At 47.1% G+C, this 22,765-nt stretch overlaps 1 protein-coding gene across 1 annotated transcript in view; it reads right to left on the bottom strand.

Moving 5' to 3' along the window:
* LOC144141591 (venom metalloproteinase antarease TserMP_A-like) overlaps positions 1-22,765 on the bottom strand; it is a 73,351-nt gene that overhangs the window by 12,191 nt on the left and 38,395 nt on the right. Inside the window, exons 7-8 of the mRNA XM_077673135.1 lie at positions 14,178-14,308; positions 14,038-14,087 (exon numbers count right to left, since the gene is read on the bottom strand). Coding sequence (XP_077529261.1) covers positions 14,038-14,087; positions 14,178-14,308 — 181 coding nt within the window. The remainder of the gene's footprint in view (positions 1-14,037; positions 14,088-14,177; positions 14,309-22,765) is intronic.

Genomic DNA, 22,765 nt, shown 5'->3' with positions numbered 1-22,765 from the left:
AATGAAGTGCGAAGTTTGTATATGCTATTTTACCGCCCTATCAATTTCGAGAGGACACTCCAGGTGTATACCGTGAGCCTTCGTCTTGTTCTTTCCCACACCCAGAAAACTGGTTTCTGTCGAATTATAAACTGAGAACAATTGGTAAACATCAGAGAGTAGTTAGAGGTATTCTCACTAAGGGCGGTATCATTCCAAAGTCATTGTGATTGCCGTAATCTGGGAATTTCGGACGCCGTACTTTTTCGCAAACATGCAAAGTTTTCAAAGAACAGGTTCTCATTTCTTCCATTTATTCAAGATTTCGCCACTGCAATTCTTACCCGCGTCAGTTTGTGGCCAAACTGCTCTTTTTTGCCACACCTGGGAATGAGCTAGGTCTCTACGCAACAGAAGTATTTACACGGAAGATTTAAATGGCATCTTGAATGGAAAATTCGATTGCCATTAATCTTGTCTCTAGCTCGAAACGGCACGCAAATTTCCTTCGACTGCAGTAATTCATGTGGCCTCCGAGCAAATATACCGTGGCAGCTAAGCAGACATCGCAAAGAGCAGCTAATTCCCTCTTTCTTTTAGTGCTGTATGGCCGTATTCTCAGTTTATCTTGCACTCCGTGTGCTTCCTCGACTCGGCTAAGTCGAGCATACCTGAATTATTTTGCGCGCCAAAACCCTTTCAAGTATCTCCTCCAGAGGGGGCTCAAGTGAAGGACAGATTCAGTATACGCGGTTAGTTGTTTGGAAGGCTTCGCCGATTGAGGTAATAAGCTTGCCCGTCTTGGCGGATTTTGGAGTGTGTGGTGTTTCGTAGTTTGGACGAATGTTAAAGTGATGGACCACCGATTTTGGTCACGTACATGTTCTCTAGCTCATATTAAAGCCAGCGTTTCATATAGTCGAGTAACCATGGGCAATTTATAAACGAACTGGCGGCAATAATATTAATTTGGCACTAAACTTTCCGAAATCTGAAGGGTTGCGAACCGTAGTCTGGAAACTTGACACTACAATATGTGTCCCGATCACATGACCTCAAACCTTGCAGCGAATGAAACTGCTTAAACGTTCAAACACTTCATGAAAACCTTGTAACATAAGTATTTATAGAAGTTCAAATTGTATATGTACTTCTAAATATTCTTTGAAACATTCTAAACACACAACGCCTGCCGCATCTGGGTTGCTCTCAGTGTGGCTAACAGAACCTCCATGCGCTGAATTAAAGGCACCGGTCAGTAAACATAACGATTCTTCCTGCGTCAGCATCATTTCTTCTGCCAAAATATTCATTTGCATTTTCCAAAAACGCCAACGGCACTTTTTTTTAAAAAGGACGCCCCCTGGGGGAATGGAACTGCTGACCTCCACACCATGAAGCCAGCATCTGCCTATCGTCCATCTCAACAGATGGCGCCATCGCGCAAAATAGACTAGCTAGTATAAACACAAATAAAGGGAACCTGAAATTCACTATTCCTTTAGCTGGGGACAAGTTTTTAAATAACGCTTTTCATCTCGCACACAGACAAGAGTATGTTGCCGCGCTACTGCACATCATGGTGCCCAGCATTATTTTTGGGAGGACACGCACAGCTCGTAGATCTAAAAATTTCGATTTAAGAAGTTCCAGTGCGTTATCCGCAAAACCGTTTTGCGTCAGGGGGTTTTAGCGGATGCTTTTCGTTCGGGATAGAGGACATATACACGATAAATATCGGTTGTCTGTCCTTTTCAGGAGTGATTAAATTATTCTATAGATGTCCTTCTCATCATGGCGGTAGCAGCAATGGGCGATGCAGCGTACTACGTTCCTAAGTTGTGGGAGGATGCGGTGCAATGCACCTAGGTTTTGAAAGCTGCTTCCATTTGTAGTGGTGCTGAATGTGAGTATGTGGTAGTGGAATACGCTGGGTACTGGTAGGTTGTTCATTGTTCACTCCGGATCGAGGATTGGGTCTGTTGTGAAATTTTTACAGCTCAGCTCTTAAGCGCCCGCTCTTGTGGTTTCGTGTCACCATCAGCCTTGTAACCAAGGGTACGAACAGGACACCCAAGATGGACCAGATAGAGCGAGTAGGAAAGGGGAGACGGAAAGTATGGCAAAAGTGCCAGGGAGAGGGCGGTATGTCAAGGCCGCGCGAGACATGCGAGACCGCGGCGATGGGCTGCGCGATATCGCCAAAGTAGCGCGCGCCGTCGATCGTTCGCTAAAGACGCAATCACTTCCAAGACGCAGCAGCAATGCACCGTCACCTAGATGATTGCACGTCGCGCTGCACTCAATTTTCGCTTTACGGAGTATCATATTCATCAGCCATTTTTTTTATTTTTTGTAATTTAGGGCACAAATAGTGTAAAGGGCGGATTTGTCCGCAGTTTATTTTAGTCCACGAGAATAGGGGTATGTTCAGGTGACCTGTTTTTCTTCCTGAATTGCCCCTATTTGAGCTACGGGGAGGCCGGTTGGGGTCCACAAAGTGATGTCGTCAGCGTATATTGCGTGGGGTAGTTCGGGGATGTCAGCAAAGAGCGGAGAAATGACGTTTACGGTTGTATTAAGTAGCAGTGGGGAAACAGCAGATGCCTGGGGAGTTGCTTTTGGATATATTAGGAATATATCGGACCACAGATGCGCGATGCCTATGGATGTTGTGCCATTGTATGGAAAGTGACAATGTGTGGCCGAGGTTTTTGTTAATGGACGGTTTGTTGGGGTTGAGCACGAGGGCGATATCGGCGTGCTTCCATTATAAGTGTAAGGTTGGAGTTGAAAATGTCACTTCCACAAACCCGCCGCGGTGGCTCAGTGGCTAAGGCGTTGCGCTGCTGAGCACGAGGTCGCGGGTTCGATTCCCGGCCGCGGCGGCCGCTTTTCTGATGGAGGCAAAAGGCAAAAACGCCCGTGTGTACGAGATTTCGGCGCACGTTAAAGATCCCCAGGAGGTCAAAATTAATCCGGAGCCCTCCACTACGGCGCGCCTCATCTCCTGCGTTGCGTCGGCGCGTTAAACCCTACAATCAATCAAATCAAATCAATCACTTCCACAAGTTTTTCAAGGGCAGGGCAGTCGATGTTGCGAAGGAGCTTGTTCGGTCTGGTCTTTCTTTTGAGCTGTATTGGTAATTAACGACTGCTGCAATTTCAAATGCCCTAAAAGGTGCGTTCATGTGCGGTATGAATTGGGCTTTATGAGAGAATGAAGGGTGTGGCGGATAAATAACGGAAGAAGGCACTTGGACTTATTGCTCAAACTGTCGTTATAAATCTGGTGGTTTACTCTGGTGGATGTGTACGACGCGTTTGGCCTTCTAATCTGGTTATTCGCCGCCTAGTAACGACTGGAGTAAGTTCTTCGTGCGGATGGTGCCGAGCGAGTTTTATAGTTTTATAGAAAAAAAAGTCATTTAGTTGGCTTAGTTGTTCAGCGTATGAATCCGCCCGTGCCATGATTTGAGTGGCGCGGATTCGAATTTTATTGCTTGTTTAGTTCGTTGACCACCATCTCAGAAGGCCTTGCCGAGCTTCCCGAAGATACAGGTGGGCGTGCGTTTTTTTGCCTGAAAAACACTTTTTTTTTCAGGAAACACAACGCTCTCTTCCCATCGTTAATGACACCTGTAATATTTCGTTCCTTTGCTCTCTGAGCCCTCCTGAGTTTAGGTTGAGCCAATTTAGTGATCTTCCAAGTTTCTGCCCCGTAGGCGAGCACCGGTAAAATGCAGCTGTCATACACTTTCTTCTCCAGGCGCAACACTAAGCTGGCATTCATTATCTTAGAATGCCTGCCGACTGCACTCCATCCCATTCTTATTATTGTAATGACTTCTGCCTCATGCTTGGGTTTCGGGGTTACTATTTGGCCTAAGTAGATATATTCGCATACCATTTGCACTTCCTCGCCACCTACCTCAAACCATTGTGCTCCCCCGAGGCTATTTAACAGGACTTTATTTTCTGCATAATAATTTTCACGCTCACGATTCTACTCCGCTTGTCGACTGCGACAATCATGCTTTGTGATTCCTCTCTCGAGTTACTTGCCAAGACAACGTCATCAGCAAATCTGAGGTTACTGAGGCATTCTGCATTAATGTCTACACCCACCTGTCCCCAATACAATGTTCTGAGTACATCTTGCAAACATGCTGGGAATAACATTGGAGACAATGTGCCTCCTTGCCTGACTCTCTTTCTTGTAGGTATTGTAGAGCTCTCCTTCCCGAGGACGATCGTAGAATGTGGACTCATTGTAGATATTCCCTAGTATTCTCATGTAATGCTCGTCTATACCCTGATTCTGTAATACATAAATGACTGCTGAAGCTTCGAATGAGTGAAATACTTTTTCAGTCTGTGAAGGCTATATGTAGGGGTCCAGTGTATTCCACGCAGTTCGCTATCACCTGATTGATCGCGTGAATATGGTTCATTGTTGACTAGTCTTTACGAAACCCTGCTTGTTCATTAGGTTGACTGAAATGTAAGGTGGCAGAAATTCTCTTAGCCATTACCTTGGTAAGTAGCTTGTAGACGACTGACACTAAGCTGATCGGACTGTAAATTCTGAAGTCCTTCTTGTGCCGGTTTTTATGAATTAAGATGATGTTCACGTTCTTCCTGGATTCCGGTACACTCGCGGAAATCGGGCATTGCGTATACACGTTTGCCAGTTTTTGCTAGTACAATTTGCCCGCCACCCTTCAAGAGGTGTGCTGTTATCTGATCCTCACCAGGTGCTTTGGCCTCTTGCATTTTATTCCTTCTGTCATTACTGGTGGGATGTCTACTTCCTCTGATGTACTTCCTCGTTCGGTAGTATCCTGGATATTGCGGATACTGTGGAGATCTCTATAGAACTGCTCGCCTGCTATAACTATTTTATCCCCACTTGTGATGGCATTGCCTTGCTTGTCTTTAAGTGCATACATCTGTTTTTAGCAATGCCGAAACGCCCCTCCACTGCTTTCTCGCTGCCTCCGTTCTTTACAGTAGGCTCGATCCTCCTCATATCATACTTCCGTGTGTCAGCTATCTTACGCTAATTGATTCCTTTAGAAGGCTCCGCTAGTTCTATTCTGTCAGCTGGGATGGAGAGTGTCATGTTTTACCGCTTCCTTATTAAATATTTCGTCTCCTCGGAAAGTTTACCAGGGTCCTGTCTCGGCATCATACCTCCGACTTCCACTGCACACTCCGTGATTATGCGTGAAAGATTGTCGCTGGCATCCTGTGTCGTAAACTCTGCTTTTTCGGTTAGAGCTGAATATCAGTTCTGCAGCGCGATCCTGCTTTCTTCAACTTTCCGTCTTACTGTTAGCTCATTGATCGGCTTCTTTTGTACTAGCTTGTTACGGTTCCTCCTGAAATATTGCCTCATTGGAGATCTCACCTTACGGTGGTCACACACCTTATTCTTTCGAGCAGTTAAAAATCATGCGCGACACCAGGGTTATCGCATGGTATGAAGATTATTTCATTTTTATGCTCCCCATTCGGGTGCCTGCATGTCTACGTCCGGCTATTCTGTGTGTTGAAGAAGGTATTAATGATGCGTAGATTATACCGTTCTGGCAATTCTATTAATTGGTCCCCTCTGTTGTCCCTACAACCAAGATCATAGCTCCCAACTGGCATGTATCCTGACTGCTTCTTGCCTACTTTATCGTTGAGGTGTCCCATAACAACGGTATACTGTGATTTTACTTCAGCCATTTCTTATTCCGCATTTCCGCATCTTAGAAGCGGTCAACTAGCTGGTCGCGATGGCTGGATGTAGCCGCGTAGCCCAGTACCACCTTGAATTAGTACCGCTTATTAAGCGTAATTACAAGACCAGCTACCCTCTCGTTATGCTATTGTATTCGCCTAGGTTGCCAGCTATGCTTTTATTGACGTGAAATCGCACTCCCTGTTTTGATGATGTTTGGAGTTTAATGGCGCAAGGCCGACAAAGGGCAAAGAGCGCCAAACAGTAGTGATTACATGAAAGTGGCATGGAAGTAAAAGTAGAACATTTCAGTAAAAATAAACCAAGTAAAAGACAACGTAATGAAGATGATGACTGCTGTAAAGGGCCAGGTTGTCAACATGCATGATAAGAAATGAGATGTAAAAATTTTACGTCGGTAAGAAACTCGAAAACGCGTTTGATTGGAAACATGGCTTCATCTCCTAAGAAGTATGACGGGTGTGGTGGAATATGTCGCGTGTGTAGTTGTGGGAAGTATTTGTGTCGTGTTGTGTCAAGTGCCTTACATTGTATAAGGATGTGGATCACGGATAGGGCCTCTCCGCACCTGCCGCACAGAGGTCTTGGAGACCCCGTGAGAAGGTGCGAGTGCGTTGCATGAGTGTGCCCTATCCGTAATCTAGCCAAGGTGACTTCAGTGTAGCTATTACGTGTGTCGCTGGTGTATGGTCCCAAGTGTGGTTTTATTACGTGTAACTTGTTGTCTGTTTGTTCACTCCAGTGTGTTTGCCATGTTTTGCGAAGTTGTTGTCTGATGTGTGGTTTCACTTCGGTGTAGGGTAATGTGGTTATGTCTACTGTATTCGTGAGTGTAGCAGCAGCAGCCATTCGGTCCGCTGCTTCATTCCCGGCTATACCACAGTGGCCAGGGACCCAGCAAAGAACCAGTTCAAACTTGCGTACATGCACAGACATAATACCCTTGACGATCCGATTGACAACGTGGTTTTTCGAAGGCTTTGTTGACGACAGTGCCCGCACAACACTGAGGGAATCTGTATAGATAATGGATTGTGGGCTGTGGCTTTGAAGTATATAATTGACAACAAGAAGTACACCGTAAGCCTCTGCCGTAAATATACTAGTATGACTATTCAGAGTTTTGGTGACACTAAGGCCGGGCCCATGCGCCGCGCAGGACACAGAGGTGGAAGTCTTAGAGGCATCCGTATAAAACTCAGAGCACTCATACTTCTGCTGCAAATACATGAAATGCTGCAGAATTGCACATGTGGGAGCTCGGTTTTTATCTACATGTGTGAATGATATATCGCATGAGACAGGGCGGAGATGCCATGGTGCTATGAGATCTGTTACAGAACTTTGGATGGTATCTAAAAAGGAAACAGCAAGCTCTGACGCTTCCTCTCTAACTCTGTAAGAGAAGGGCGCAGAGAAAGATGGTCGATTTAAAAGGAGTTCAGTCATGAAGGTATCATGAAAAACTGATTTAAAAGGATGGTGAGGCATGGATGAAATTTTGAAAGCATAAAGGAGGTCTGTGTATGCTCGCTGACGTTGTAGGTTCCATTTGTTGCACTCTACATACAGGCTTTCGACTGGACTAGTCCGAAAGGCACCACAGGACAAGCGGAGCCCTAGATGAAGCACAGGGTCCAGCATTCTGAGGGATGTTTTAGTGGCTGACCCATAGACAACGCTGCCATAGTCCAATCGTGAGCCTATCAAGCTGATAAAAACACGCAACAGAAGCTGTTTGTAAGCACCAAAAGAGATGTGCGAGAGAACCTTCAGGATATTCATTGTTTTTAAGCATTTATGTTTTAGTTCTTTTATGCGTGGGATGAATGTGAGCTTTTCGTCAAAGATTATACCTAAAAACTTGTGTTCCTTTTTGACAGGAATCGAGACACCGTGGAGTTGAATGTCTGGATCCGGCCGGATGCCACGCCTCTTGGAAAACAAGACACAAGTGCACTTCCCTGGATTAAATTTAAACCCGTTGCTGTCTGCCCAACCAGCTAGCTTGTTAACACCAAGCTGGACTTGGCGCTCGCAGACAGACAGGTTACAAGACTTAAAGGATAATTGTACGTCGTCTACATAAACTGAGCAGGAAATCGACGGTGGCAATGCCTTCCTCAGGGAATTCATTTTCACAATAAAAAGGGTGCAACTTAAAACTCCACCTTGTGGCACTCCATTTTCCTGCACATGCACCCTAGAGAGTGCAGTTCCAAGTCGCACGCGAAACGTCCTTTCGGACATGTAACTGGAAAGCGTGTTTATCATGTTACCCTACATGCCAAAGGACTTCAAGTCGCTAAGGATGCCGTACCGCCAAGCAGTATCGTACGCCTTTTCAAGATCAAAGAAGACTGTCATACAGTACTGCTTGTGGAGGAAAGCATCTTTGATATAAGACTCTAATGCAACGAGTTGATCGTTGGTAGATCGCCCCGCCCTGAAGCCCACCTGGCAGCTCTCGAGAAGGCCATTGTACTCTAAGAAGTACACAAGTCTCCTGTTTATCATCTTCTCGAAGAGCTTACACAGGCAGCTTGTCAGGGCAATGGGACGATAACTGGCGGGAGAGGAAGGGTCCTTCCCTTCCTTTAGGAAAGCCACTACTATGGCCTCCCTCCAAGAGCGTGGAATGTGCCCCGAAAGCCATATTTTATTGTATAGGTGTAAGAGTGTTTCAAGAGTGTCTGGGTGTAGGTGCTGTATCATGGTGTATGTAATCTTATCTGCGCCTGGAGCTGAAGGTTTGCACGAGCTCAGGGCAGCCCTCAACTCATAGAGAGTGAATTCAGAGTTGTAAGAAGTTTTTGATCTGTCTTTGTCGTGTAAGGGCTTTTTTTCTGCAGTTGTTTTGTGTTTCATGAAAGTGTTCGTGTAGTGTGCTGAACTGGACACGTGTTCGAAGTGTTGTGCAAGCGTGTTAGCCTGGTCTTCAAGTGTGTCCCCTGTTGTGCTAACCAGGGGCAGGCTGTGTGTCTGTTGTCCTTTGAGCTTGCGTATACGTGTCCAGACTTTGTGTGTGTCTGTGTATGAATTAATGGATGTCAAGAAGGTGTGCCAACTCTCTCGTTTCGCCTCACGGCGCACACGTTTTCCTAACGCCTTGGCCCGTTTGAACAAAATGAGGTTACCCGACGTGGGGTACCGACGAAGGATACCCCACGCCTTGTTCTGGGCCTCTCGCGCCCGCCTGCAGTCCTCATTCCACCACGGCCTCCGCTGGTTGCGCGGGGCACCAGAGGCGTGGGGAATGGACTTTTCGGCGGCGTCGAGGATATGCGCCGTGAGGAGTTGGGTGGCTTCTTCAGCGTGTAGGTGTCCTATGGATGTGTGGTGTAGTTTCGATGTCTCTGTAAATGTGTTCCAGTTAGCTCGTGCTTCATTGAACCTATTATGGGAAGAAGAACTGCTTGGGCCGTTACCTATATATGTTAGTGAAGTGGGGAAGTGGTCACTGCCATATGGGTCAGTGCCCACTCCCCACTCAAGACATGGAAAGAGAATTGCCGAACCAATAGCCAAGTCAAGATTTGAGTATGTATTGTGTCCTATGTTATGGTATGTAGGCTGTTTATTGTTGAAAAGGCATGCTCCAGAAGATGTAAGGAATTTCTCTATCAGGCGACCTCGGGCATCCGTTCTGGAAGAGCCCCAAAGAGAGTTGTGAGCATTAAGGTCGCCTGTAAGTATGTATGGTTCGGGCAGCTGGTCAACCAGCGCCTCGAAGTCGGTGCTCGTAAGTGCAACATCAGGAGGAATGTATATGAAGCATACCGTTATCAATCTATTAAATATTATTGTGCGGACGGCTACAGCCTCGAGGACGGTGTTCAAGGTGACAGGGTGGCATGCTAAGGATTTGCGGGTGATTATGGCAACACCGCCAGAAGAGTGTGTGCAGCCATCCCTGTCTTTCCTGTATACCATGTAACTATTCAAGAAATTTGTGTGTTTGGAATTCAGATGTGTTTCCTGGACACACATTATACTTGGCTGATTGGCATGCAGAATCTCATAAACGTCGTCAAGATTATTCAGAAGGCCTCTGCAGTTCCATTGAACTATGTTTTCTCTTCCCATTATTATTAGTTCAGAGCTACTGGAGTGTGACTGTTTATTTAGGGTCTTTCGGGGCTTGGACTCTTGGGAGGGGTTTTCTGACCTTCTCTACTGACCTGGACGTCGCAGCCCGTTCCTTCCGCTGCGATGAAAGCCGGAAGGGCTCGACGTCCATGTTGTCATCTGAAGGCAAGGGGGTGCCCAGCGGACTGGGCCCCCTTGGCGTGGTACCCTTTCGGGTGTTCTTTGCCTGCGCTGCCAGTGCCGAAGGCGTGGGGAGCACGACAGACGGCAAAGGCAGTGAGGCGGGCAGGGGGTCCCTGCGACTGCCTCCGTCTCCATCTCCGTGCCCTTGCATGTGCTTTGGGCCGGTGGAGAGGAAGCAGTGGATGCAGCGGCATCCCCAACAGATGTTGTTGCCACCACAGCCGCTGCTGGGTGAGCGAGCGGTGCAGAGGCTGTTTGGGCTGCCTGGGGCAACCCTGGGGGGGGCGGGGGCGGGACCAAGTCCGACTCGCGGTACTGGGTCCCCGCCGAAACCAGACGCCGCTCCGCCCCCCGGCGAGCCGCGTCGGCGTACCTCCCCAGGGGGAAAGAGGCGAACCACTTTCGCGCCTCTGGGAAGGTGATGTTCTCAGTTACTTTCACATTAATAATCGCCTTCTCCTGCTTAAACTTCTCGCACGTTCGAGAGTAGGCGGCATGGGGTCTCTGGCAGTTGGCGCAGGTGAGGGTTGGCGATGGACAATTATCAGATGGATGATCATGCTGAGCGCATTTTGCGCAGGTCACACGACCACGGCAGGAGTTGGTTCCGTGCCCATGCACTCCCTGTTTTCGTCTGTCCGCTAGACAAGGGTAACATAGGACGTGTCCGTTTTTCAACACTGTAAAGGCCTCACCTGCTTTGCCCTCACTGAGCCCTGTTACATCCCATTCAATGCCCTCAATAGCTTGTACAACACCTCTACACTGGCCTCCCTTGATAAGGTTCTCGTGGTAAATGCTGCCAGGGTATAATTTCAATGGCAGCCTGTCCGGGTCCAGGGATTCTTAGCACCCTCTGCTGCGTCACAGTTCTGACCGCCGCCGTGGTCAATTGCTTCGCAGCCGCTGGAGACTAAGGGCATAGGGTTAATTGGCATATTCATGAGAGGTTGTGGCCATTAGTTCACCGGAGTGGCCAATCCTGCTCTGTTGAGGGAGTGCATTGCAGACAATAGCAGGCGGGATCTGGCTGTACCCCAAGCCTCCTTCAGCAATTCCTTCAGCACGCGGATTTTTTTAATCCACTGGGAATAGTGCGGCACCGCAAATTCGTACCACGGTCATTCTGTATGCGAGGCAGATGCTCTGCCTCTACGCCAGCGCCATAGCTCACCTTCATAGGAGAGTCATATCTTAACCCTAAACATTCACCAATTAGTTGAGGTAGAGAGTGTAGGAAGTGCGCCAACATTTATATAGCCCCTTATGTGCACGTGGCCTTCTTCAAAATTTTTCTACTTCACACTCCACTAATAAAAATGATTATAACAACCAAACGTATTACTGCAATAAATTACACATAAGAACATTTCTGTGGTATTTGTAGCCTCGGACCACGCAGGTATTCTGCAGTGAACTCACAATATTTTGTGTCAGACATATTTATCCCAGACTATCGCCTTGTAATTGCTGCTATGCAGAACTTTTGGTGCGGTACGCACACAAGTTTATTCCATCGTCGTAAAGTGAAAGGATGCGTTTCTACTGTCTTCGTCAGCCTTACCTAGCGCGCTGTCCCTCCAGGAGAAGTTAATTCCATAATTAGCAAAAAGCATATATCCGCAGTATTCTTGCTATAAAACTTGATAAATCCGAAGTTAATTAAAATTAGTAACGTTGCCTGATGGAGTGAACACGCGCGAGAAATTTTGTTCTCGCCTTCTCGCCGCAGAACGGTCCCTATTAACATACCGAACTGCGTTAGAACGGTGGTTTGGGCTAGTTTGTGCATACTAACTTGAATTCGAAACAGTGCCAAAAAGACGGGACAAGAAACAACAAGGCACGGCGCTGACTAGCAACCAATTGGTTTATTCCGCGTCTTGCGAAATATACTCAATGACAGAGGGCGAGAAGGAATCACGAAAAAACAAGTACATCGAACAAACACAAATCACTGGATCTATACACGTTCAATAACCAAAAAATGAGCAACGTTGATGGAGCGCAGCGATCTAACACGTGGCCAGAGGCGCGAGGCAATGAATGGCAAAACTGAACAGCACAACTTGTTTTTTTTTATTTATGAAGCCAGATAACGGATTTGCTAACGTCGTAATTGAATAGAAGGCTTTCGAACGCAATCACCGCCTGATTTGCGAATGAGGTACGCTTCATAGATTTCACGCTCACGCTGACCCATATATGTTCGTGCAACACGCGTATCGTGGAATCTGGGCGAGCACCCGTGGTAGTGACAATGGGCGGCAAGGTTGCTGCTAGTGCCCGTTTTTAGTGTGTTTGCGTGCTCCCGCATTCCATCATTTAAATAGCACCCTGTCTGACCAATATCGGTCTTCCCACAGGACAGCGCAACTTCGTAAACAACAGAGCACCTACAATCTACGTAGGGTTTTGCGTGGCCTTTCACTCACAAGGTGCCCTTTGGCTCATCTGCGTTCACTAGAATGGTAAGGCCACCCAGTTTCTTTGGTGCAAAAAATACTACTACAACTCCTGAGCGTCCCGCTAACTTTTTCAAAATGTGGAAACCACGTGCACATAGGGGACGACAGCGATTTTCTTCGGCCTGTATTTCCCTGATCCACCTTCGCTGCGTTTGTGAATCTGCCTTAGCAACACCTATGCCAAGTCACGAAGCAATGCAGTTGGGAAGCCTGCCGACAAAAGCCTCGCAACCTGCGAATTGAAACTGGCCTCTACTTAATGCGGGCAAGACCGCTAAGGGAGCCCCTTAAAGCGGCTAAGGCGATGCTTGGTTTCACTATTTTGAAATGGGCAGAGGGGAACGGAAGCAGGCTTTTCCTCGAGTGGGCTCCTACCTCCAACAAATATGACTTGGCGTGAAATGCAGGAGGAGGTCCAAGAACCGCAGCTTAGTGTCCGAAGAAAGTTCCCTTGTCAGCGTGAGGCTAGCTAGGGTGTTCTCAAACATGTCCGTAATGCGCGGCACATGGTCGTCCAGGGCGTCAGTCGCACACTCAAAACGCACCAAGAAGTCATCTACGTTGCGGAAAACACGGACGATCTTGGAGTCACGAAGTACAACCTCCGATTGCCACCAGTATTGAGCCAGCAGGAGGTCGCTCAGAATAGGAGACAAGCACGACCCTATGCAAACGCCTTTCTTCTAAATGAAGAACTCACTGTTGAACCCCACAAGAGAAGAGCGAAGGAGTTGTCGTCCACACCACTGCCATTCTGGAAGTAGACGGCTCCGTCGTGGTCGATTCCCTCAGATACGACCTTCATGATCTCGGCGAGCAGCCCCCCACGGAAAACTCTACGTAGATTGTAGGTACCGTGCTGTGTACGAAGTTCAGCTGTCCTGTGGAAAGACCTATATTGGTCAGACCGGGCGCTGTTTAAATGACTGACTGCGCGAGCACGCACAACGGGCACTGGCGCTGGCACTGGCAGCAACCCTGCCACCCACTGTCCCGACCGCGGGAGCTCGCCCCGATTGCACGATATGCGTGTTGCACGAATATATATGGGTCAGCGTGAGCGTGAAATCTATGAAGCGTACCTCACTCACCAGACAGGCGAAGATTGCGTTAGTAAGCCTTTTGTTGAATTACTACGTAAGAAAATTCCCTATCTGGATTCATAAATAAAAAAAAAACAAATCGCACTGTTCAGTTTTGTCTTTCATTGCCTCGCGCTTCTGGCCACGTGTAAGATCGCTGCGCTGCATCAGCGTTGCTCATTTTTGTAATTGCAAGTGTATAAACATTGTGTTTTGTGTGTATTGTTGGACGCGCACTTCTTTTTTATCATGATTCCTTCTCGCCTTCCTTCCTTGGGTATATTTCGCAAGCCACGGAATAAACCAATGAGTTGCTAATCGGCGCCGTGTGTGATTGCTTCTTTTCCCGTCTTTTTTGCGCTGTTTTTAATTCAAGCTAAAATACCGAACTTTGTGCGTTTTTTCCTGATACGTGCTACATTTCCCTCGCTGCTGCAATATTGGCGATGTGAAGAGAAAATGCAAGTTGTAAATTTTTGCTTACCTAAACCACGATTAGTGAATTTCCCTTCGTGTATGGTAAACACGTCCCTCCTAGAAAAATGGAGATGGGAAAGTATTGTTCTGTGACATCCAACATAAACAGATATGTAAAGAGACATTTACTTGTTTTTTTGTACTTACCCTGAAATTAAATAAACTACGTCCGGTCCTCCAAACTCGTTTCTTTTTTTCCAGGCGTACTCTTTAAATCCTTTTATAGCTCCTTCATCAAAAAGTAAGTCGTTGTCGGATAGTTCGTCGAATTTGTCATTCTATAATGAAGATCGCAAATATATCAAGGTGTCAAATAATATTTTGAAATTGGATCTGTTCAACACCTTTGTGTCTTGTTCAAAAATGCAAGTACACCACATAATCCGCCTTCCCCTACTCACCCCCCCCCCCCCACCTCCCCTCTGTTGGTACATGGTTCGCTTACAACGAAATCAAACAAATCTGGTTGCGCTGGCAAGATTGCCTCCGAGGTGATAAGTTGGCCTTTTCTCAAATCTTGGCTGTGTTACGCGCCGAAGATGCTCTTGGCGTACACCTCACGGGGCACCTTGAGTATACATGGTGACGGTACTAGCGACGCCGTGGACACTGAGCCCCCAAACATTTGCTGTAACTAACCGTGGCGAGGTGTTTAGGCTGAGGGTAAGAAATCACAAACGTCGGTAGTCGGAGCCGTGGTCAAGCTCCGCCGGACGGCCTCCCAATCTGTTTACAAGCCAGGGAGCCACGGGACCTCTCTTGGTGCCAGGGTAAACCGAGCGAGGAACGTACACCCCCTTCCCTGTTTCCGTTACATGACATATGGTAAATCGTAACCCCCCAATAGCATGATTGGCCCCTGAAAAGTTGTCGCGACAAAGTTACGTTTCCGCCTCTTGCCACCGTCACTCTTCCCAACCTTGACAACTATCCCTGTTTCTTGGCAATCCAATCTGCTGACAAATGAAACCCCGTCTCTTTGCAATCCGCATTCCTTATCACTAAATTTCTCGAAGACATGCTTTGAATTACATTCGATGCTAAGACACTCAGAACCGGTGAGGTGTACTGGTAGAAGTGAACACTCAGCAATAAGCCAGTAACCTCCTGGCCCAAACCCGCATGGCAGATATGGACATCAGAGTCACACCCCACCACTGCGTCAATAGCTCTCTGTGTGTGATGTCTCACCCAGATCTGATCAGCTCGAAGGGCAGATCAGCTTCACTGAGCCGCTGAAAGACTGCGGTGGCTTACACCCATATATTAGCGAAACTTTATTCACTGAAACCCCTTAGGAACTTCGACCCACGGATTGTTGTCGTTGAGAATTTGTTTTAGAACCTTGCCATGCATCATTAAATTGCAAAGCTTTCGTACAAATAATCAATGGTACATCTATAGGGTTCCTACATCCATGGCTGACCGATGGACAGGGGATTTAAGCTGCTCTAACACCTGCAGCGGCATCGGCTTTTTGCTTTTCAGGCTCTTGGACAATCCAGGAACGACACTTTCGACAGTACTCCGCGACGTCCGCCCGCATACCTGGCCAGACGTAGGCCGTACTTATCCTCTGGCCCGTTTTACATTCCCCCGAGCGCTCCGCGTACGGGGCGTCATGGTGCAAACCAAGCCGTTACCCTTCATTGAGTTGGTACCACTAATCGCCCCTGCGCCTTCTCAGTACGGTCCCGTTAAGAGTTCCCCTTTATCCAATAAATATTTCCCCTCGGAAGCGCCTGTTTCCAGTAACGTGATGTCCGCCTTCAATTGTTGATCAGCGCGTTTTTCTCGTTTCATAGGGGCTTCTTCCGCAGATTGTACGAAGATGTTTCCCGCTCGGACGGGTACTCTACTTAGGGCGTCCGCGTTCTGATTGGTTGTTCCCGACCTGTGAACGATCTCGAACTCGTACTCCTGGAAAAGCAGGTTGCACCTTGCCAGCCTCGAGCTCAGACCGCGGGCCTTTATCACCCACTTGAGAGGCTGGCAGTCAGTCCGTATGCGAAAGTGCCTCTCGTACAAGAAGCATCCGATTAACGAGACCCCGGCTTCGGGTAAGTATGCCTTTTCTTGCTTCGACCGACACCCTGACCCGATAACACTAATTATAACCACTCCACAAACAGCGTCTGCTTCAACTTTACGATTTCTGAAGCTGGCAGGGGGTGTCACACAAACATTTTTATTTATTTATTTATTTATTTATTTATTTATTTATTTATTTATTTATTTATTTATTTATTTATTTATTTATTTATTTATTTATTTATTTATTTATTTATTTATTTATTTATTTATTTATTTATTTATTTATTTATTTATTTATTTATTTATTTATTTATTTATTTATTAGTAATAACCTCAGGGCCAATGACATTATCGATGGGAGTGGTTGCAGTCATGAGTACAACAAAAAAGCAGAAAAGGTAATACAGGAAAAACATAGATCTTTGCATAAAATTAGGCAGAAGGAACAAACGCAGCAAGCAAACATAACTGCACACAACAAGGCATAGTTATACAACGTTGACTACGGCATTTTTTAAAAGCGCATGGTTAACAATGGTTGCTGTTGGTGAGGGAAGGTGATTCTATTCTAATGATGAGCCGGTAATGAACAAGTGGGAAAATGCGTCCGTTCGGCTCGATGCTATGCCGACCTTGTGAGCATGGTGAATGCGAAAAAAAAAAACGTACAATAGAGGCAAAATAAGTTCATTGTGAAGGTGTTGGTGATGAAATATTTTGTGGAAAAAAGAAAGTCGGAAAATTTTACGTCGAACGGCTAGGGATTGAACGTTAAGGGTAGATTTCATTGCAGTTACACCGGTGGTTCGGTTAAAGCTAGACAAAATGAAGCGTGCAGAATTATTTTGAACCATTTCCAGTGTGTTAAGGAAATTGTGAAAGGAAGGATCCCAAACTGAACAGGCGTATTCTAATTTAAACCAGATAAGCGTTTTGTACAACGAAAATTTAAGGAATGATGGTGCCTTGGCAAAATTACGTCTGAGGTAACCGAGCATGCGATTTGCGTTGTTAATAATATATGCTATGTGAACGGACCAGGTGAGATTGTTGGTGATGTTAACACCGAGATACTTATAAGAAGAAACAGAGTCCGGGGCGATGCCATCAAGGTAGCGAAAAGGTAATGTGCAATTTTTTCTGGATACGCTCATGAAATTACACTTGTTAACATCAAGTTCCTTTCGCCCCGTTAAGCACCAAGCAGGAAATAAATTTAGGTCAGTTTGAAGGTTGGTTAGGTCATCATCACAAGTTTTTTTTCGCGGAACACTACCAAATCCTCGGCAAACAAACACACGCTAGATGAAACGCATGATGTCAAATCGTTAAGGTATATTAGAAAAAGCAGAGGGCCGAGAACAGAACCTTGTGGTACACAGGATTGGACAACAGTGTTATTAGAATTTCGGTTGTTAATCGAAAGAAACTTCTAGCGATTAGTTCCGAACATCTTAAGCAATGCAAGAATTTTCATTTTAATGTTAAGCTGCCGCAACTTGTGTAGTGGAATTTTAGGGCACACCTTGTCAAATGCTTTCGAAAAGTCTAGATATATGCAATAAGTAAACAATTATCGATCAAGTATGGCATGAAGTTTATGCGCTAATGCCAATGGTGTTTCACATGAGTAACTATTGCGCAAACAGTGCTGCGATCGCGTAAAAAATGAAATTGATCCTAAGAAATTAACAAGGTGTGAAAAAGGACATGTTGAAGTATTTTACAAGGGATTCTAGTATGTCAAAAGGGTCGGTAATTCAGGGGTGAGTTTTTGTTTCTTGATTTATGAAACGGAATCACGTTTCCCACACTCCAGTCGGGAGACAAACAACCGTTGTCAAGCGACTGCTGAAAAGTCCTTGGAAAAATGAGCTGAACAGGCACAAGTGCTCTGCAAGAGTTTAGGGCTGATGTCGACGCAACCAGGAGCAGAAGAAAGTTTGCGCGATTTAATTACCTTGGCTAAACTCACGTCGTTCATGTTAGTTTATTTTAAACTGGTTTTATCCAATATACACCTTTCTTTTACTACGAGGTACGTGCTAGCGCGAGACGTTTGAAAAAGAGTATGCCCGTGATTTAGTACCGCGACAGCATGAGACGATGACGACAGAAGACGCCGACAGCCCCAGCTCCTAAAGGAATTCTCCACTAAAAAACCGAGAACGAACCCATGCGAGGGTTCCTCGCGCACTAAGTAAACTCAGCTACGAGCGATCTAACCGTATAGAGACACGTGGTTTATTAGATAAAGAAATAACATTGTGCTTCTTCTTCATGATCAATGCCTGTATTGTCGTATTGAGAACCGTTCCTTTCTCGTAATTATCAAGCAAGCATTTTGGCACAATAGAAGCCCGGTTTCACGTACGCGGCATGTGTACAGAGACACTATCAGGGCTTTTCGGTCGTCCAACCGGTCTATGGCGAAAGACTAATTCTTTGACGGGACGCCATCGGTGCCACTAAGAAAGCTTTCCATTTAAAGAACCATTGCTACAGGTGGAAGCCCTGGGTTTTCCATAGGTAGACAGTTCAGCAGCGGATATCTTTTGCGGTCCAAATCGTGGTTGGGGAGACCTATACTGCATGTGCGCGAGTTGTTGTCAGCCTTTTATCTATTTCGTTTGTCTACAGTCACGTATCACGGATTCACTTTTATTGCTGTACGTGTGTGAGTTTATAGGCTTTCCCAAAATTGATGTAATAAAAAATTGGTTGAAGAATGTTGTTTTGTTTAGGCGTATTTACGGCCCTCTCCACTTAAGTATCCCACGGAATGCTCCGTGTTACCTTATGGTTTACCTATTCCCTTTTCCCGTCTCTTTCGCCATGCTTCGTTTAGAGCCTTTAGTCTCTTAACCCCATCCCCGAAGAGTAGCATGTAGGCGAATACATGCCAGCAGACCTCTCTGCTTTTTTCTAATAAAGAGCTCTCTCTCTCTCTCTCTCTCTCTCTCTCTCTCTCTCTCTCTCTCTCTCTCTCTCTCTCTCTCTCTCTCTCCTCCAGCCGCCCCGCAAACCTCGTCTAGGTGTGAGTCTTACGTACGTACGTCATATGTTCGAGTTTTGCGCTGGGAAGACAGCGTTTAAGGGACACTAAAGGGTGGAAACAAGTTTGCCTGCATCAATGGACTGCGGTGCCGAGAATCTAAATTCACCATTCTCGCCACTCGGAGTTGTTTAATGGGGTAAAAAATGCTAGAAACTGGAAAACGGGGGCCTACGTTCAGCACGCCTTCGGGTACTATGGTTTGGGACGCCACAAATGTGGTCATCGACGATAGCTCATTGGAGAAGCATTATAGGTCTTTCCCTCAAATAAATGGTTTAGACGTGGTTCAGCAGGTAAAATAAACGTAAATGAAAGCTTTCCGAGAGCTCATCGTAGTTATAAAGACCGATTACCGCTTTTATACACTGTGAGGCAGGCTGCTTCCCTCCCTATTCCGCGAACTAACATGCTTTCAGTTTAGTTTCCGAAAAGCACTTGTGCGCAGCTACTCTAGTCAGTAACCCACGTCCGTGATCACCCGAGCTTGTACAAGGAATGTACTTGGCAGGGAGCAGCTAAATACCCTTCATCATTAGAATCGGCGAAGGGAACAAGATGCGCACGTGGCTAAGCGAGCCGCCCGAGCTTGCAAGCTCCCGTTTTCCGCGCGCGAAGTAGTAGGAGGGACAGGGGTAGTAACACTTCATTTTAAATATCGCTGTCGGTAAGGTGTGCCTAGTATCGAAGATAATCACCTGTGAAATGAACTTACGGTGGTTGGCTCACCGACACGCCGGTTCACCTCGAGCCGCCTTTGAGAATCCGTAAAGCGTGCGTTACGATGCGCGGGCAACGACGACTACTGACCGCGGCTGCCGAATGCTAGGTTCACCTTGCGCTAGAGGAGATAATATGAAACGACCCGTGATCACCGGAATAGATGTTGTAATGGCGCCAGCCGGAAGCCTGGGACGCTGCCCGTGGTATTCGAAACGGCGCTTGTTGCTTCAAAAGCGGCTTCGCCGCAGCCTGTTCGATGGGGTCTCGGACGCGGGGGTGTAAGGGCATACCGGCCGCTCGGGAATCTAAACGCGTTTCTTATTCCATCGCTGGAAAATCAAAAGCCCAAGCCCGCCTTCTTGGCCAGAAAAAACGCTGCTGTAGTAGAACTGTGCCCCGCCGAGCCTCGCCGGAAAAGATGAATGTTCCCGGAAGAGCTCGCTCGAGTTCGCTCGGAAGAGTTCCCGGGGGAAAAGATTAATGTTCCCGGAAGACCTCGCCAATGTCCCCGATGATGTCGCGAGTGAAAGCCGTCTGACGCATATAATTCAGCGCTTTCGCCTTTCGATGTGCTCCGCCCAAGCTTCTACGATTTTGGAGGACGCGGACTCGAACTGGTGCAAACAATGTTTCGTGTACAGAATGCTATGCTAGTTTAAGCCGCCTAAACGAAAGTGAAGACAAAAATCACGGCTGTTTTTTTGCAAAGTAGGCAGTTAAGGCGGCAAAATAGCGTTATTACTTGCAACAAATGGATTATTTTGGGTAGGCTAATCACTACTTTACTGTGTTCGTTTCTGCATGCGGGGATGGCGGAGTTGGGGTGGGGGGAGTGGGGGGCTCCCACGGATCGCGAACTTGTAATAATAAGCTCGTTATAGGCGGGTTCGGCTATATCGAACTATTGGATATATCGAGCTAATCGTGGTGCATATTGCAGTTCGCTATAAACGGGTTTGACTGTACCTGTTGTTTAGAGCAAAGAAAACTGTAGGTAGTTTGAGGCAAAATATACGTAATTAACAGGCAGCGCCAGCGTTCATTTAGTTAGGAACGCTCGTTGGGTGGATTTTTACGGTAGTAAGCGAGAAAAAGGGCGTTGCAACGCCGACATGCGCGGGAGGAAAAGCACGCGCAAAAAATACAGAACTCCCGCTGGCGCAGTTTAAGGCAGGTGGCGCGCGAGCACTGCAGAGGAGGGAAATATCAATAGCATTGGGTGGTAGCAGTGAGTGGATAGCTGCGCTATAGCCCATTATGGCGAATCACTGCTGTACACTTCCAACAGCTTTTACATTGAGTGCAAGGGCTTAAATTTTTTTGTCACGCAATGCCTATGTCACGAAAATTGAAATAGAAGTGGGTGAGAGAAACGCCAACTTTATTTACTTATTTCTTAGCCAAAAATGCACCGTTGCTAGTCGTACAAAGCCGACGTAGTTACGAAACGTAAAATCTTTCTGGTAAAACAAAATTTTATCCAGCATTTTTGTCTTTTTAGAACTCCCATAGTCCCCAGTAGAAGGTAAGCGTAGTAAAATAAAATAAAAAAAACTTTAGGTAATTTATTTAGGCAAACTATGTAAGTACTGCTCGCTTATTTATGAATAATCGACACTTGTTATAGCAATGCATTAGTGGTTGATTCCATCAAGCGAGAAATAAAAAACCGGCTTTATGATAGATGATAGGCGTCCGCGGTGTTGCATTACAGATCTATGACAATCCTGTTTTGATGACAACGAGACGTTATTCCGGTTCTTTACTGTTGTGGTTACGCGCGAGAGAGGGCTCCCGCATAGATTCTCCTACCAAGATCGCTCTGCGGTCGACGTTGCCTGCTTGTAAGCAGACCCTGTTTCTGGCTCCGCAGCCCCACTTAAAGAGGCACTGACACAAAATTATGAAGGCGAGATAACTTCGGAGATAGATTGGTAGAAACACATATACATCGTCTGCAAAATATCAGCGGCGGATACAGCCTAGAACATATTTAAAATCAATTTTGCAGTGTGCGAAACGCAACCGAGCAGCCAGCAGAGGACCACGCGCAATTGTAAATAAACAACATCCAAACACGTCACGAGTTTGTGTTTGCCGCTTCCGCACTACCGGCGTTTTCGGCCGGCTCGCCCGGCTCGCCGCTCCAATCGGAGGGCCGGAAGGCGGAGCTTCTGCTCTCGAGAACGAACGAACCGATACCCGAACGTTGGCGGCGGAGGCGCCGTGATTTCGTCAGCTCATCGGGAAGCTGGCCGCGACCAAAATTCTACAGCGATTCCAGGCACTCTGTTTCTACTACTGTTTATTACCATTGGATGCGAAAACGCGCCGGAGGCACGAAAAGCTCACTCAGCTAGCCGCACAGTCGCTGTGCAGGCGGCGGCCACGGCCGCGAAGTGGCCCAGGCCGGCGCAGGTAGCTCGAGTGACAGCTTGTTACCGCTGCACGAAATTGTCCCCAAGTCCCGACCATGGTGGCTTACATGAGAAAGGAGTTAATGATGCGATGGCGGGTTGCATTAAAAATTGTCATCTGCACCGCTTACGAGAGCGGCACTCGAATATCCGCCGCAGGGCTGAGCCGAACACATCTGTAGGCGGACCTGTAGGCAGACCGGCCGGCTGCTCCCAGCGCGCGTCTTTCCACCCACCGTCTCGAGCGTCGCGCGTCGTTCTTTAGCCGCGGTAGCATTTGCGCTCGCAGCGCCTGCGTCACATCCACGGTCGCTTTTAAGTGCGATGCACTTTATAAGCGACCCCAAACCATCCACCGCCGGCGGCGTCGGCGTCCGCAGCCCTGCTCTCCCTAGCAACGGCGCAGAGCGGAGAGCAGCGTCGGTAGCAACGGCGCTGCTCGCTCGCTCGCTGCCCCTTCGCTCGCTCCTCCTCTCTCCTCGCTGGCTGCAGCTGCGCGCGCACCC

Source organism: Haemaphysalis longicornis, unplaced genomic scaffold (genome assembly GCF_048455015.1).
Source record: "Haemaphysalis longicornis isolate Haplotype H1 unplaced genomic scaffold, Haemaphysalis longicornis Haplotype H1 scaffold_6, whole genome shotgun sequence".
NCBI lineage: Eukaryota > Metazoa > Arthropoda > Arachnida > Ixodida > Ixodidae > Haemaphysalis > Haemaphysalis longicornis.
This window is presented reverse-complemented; position numbering and strand designations above follow the sequence as displayed.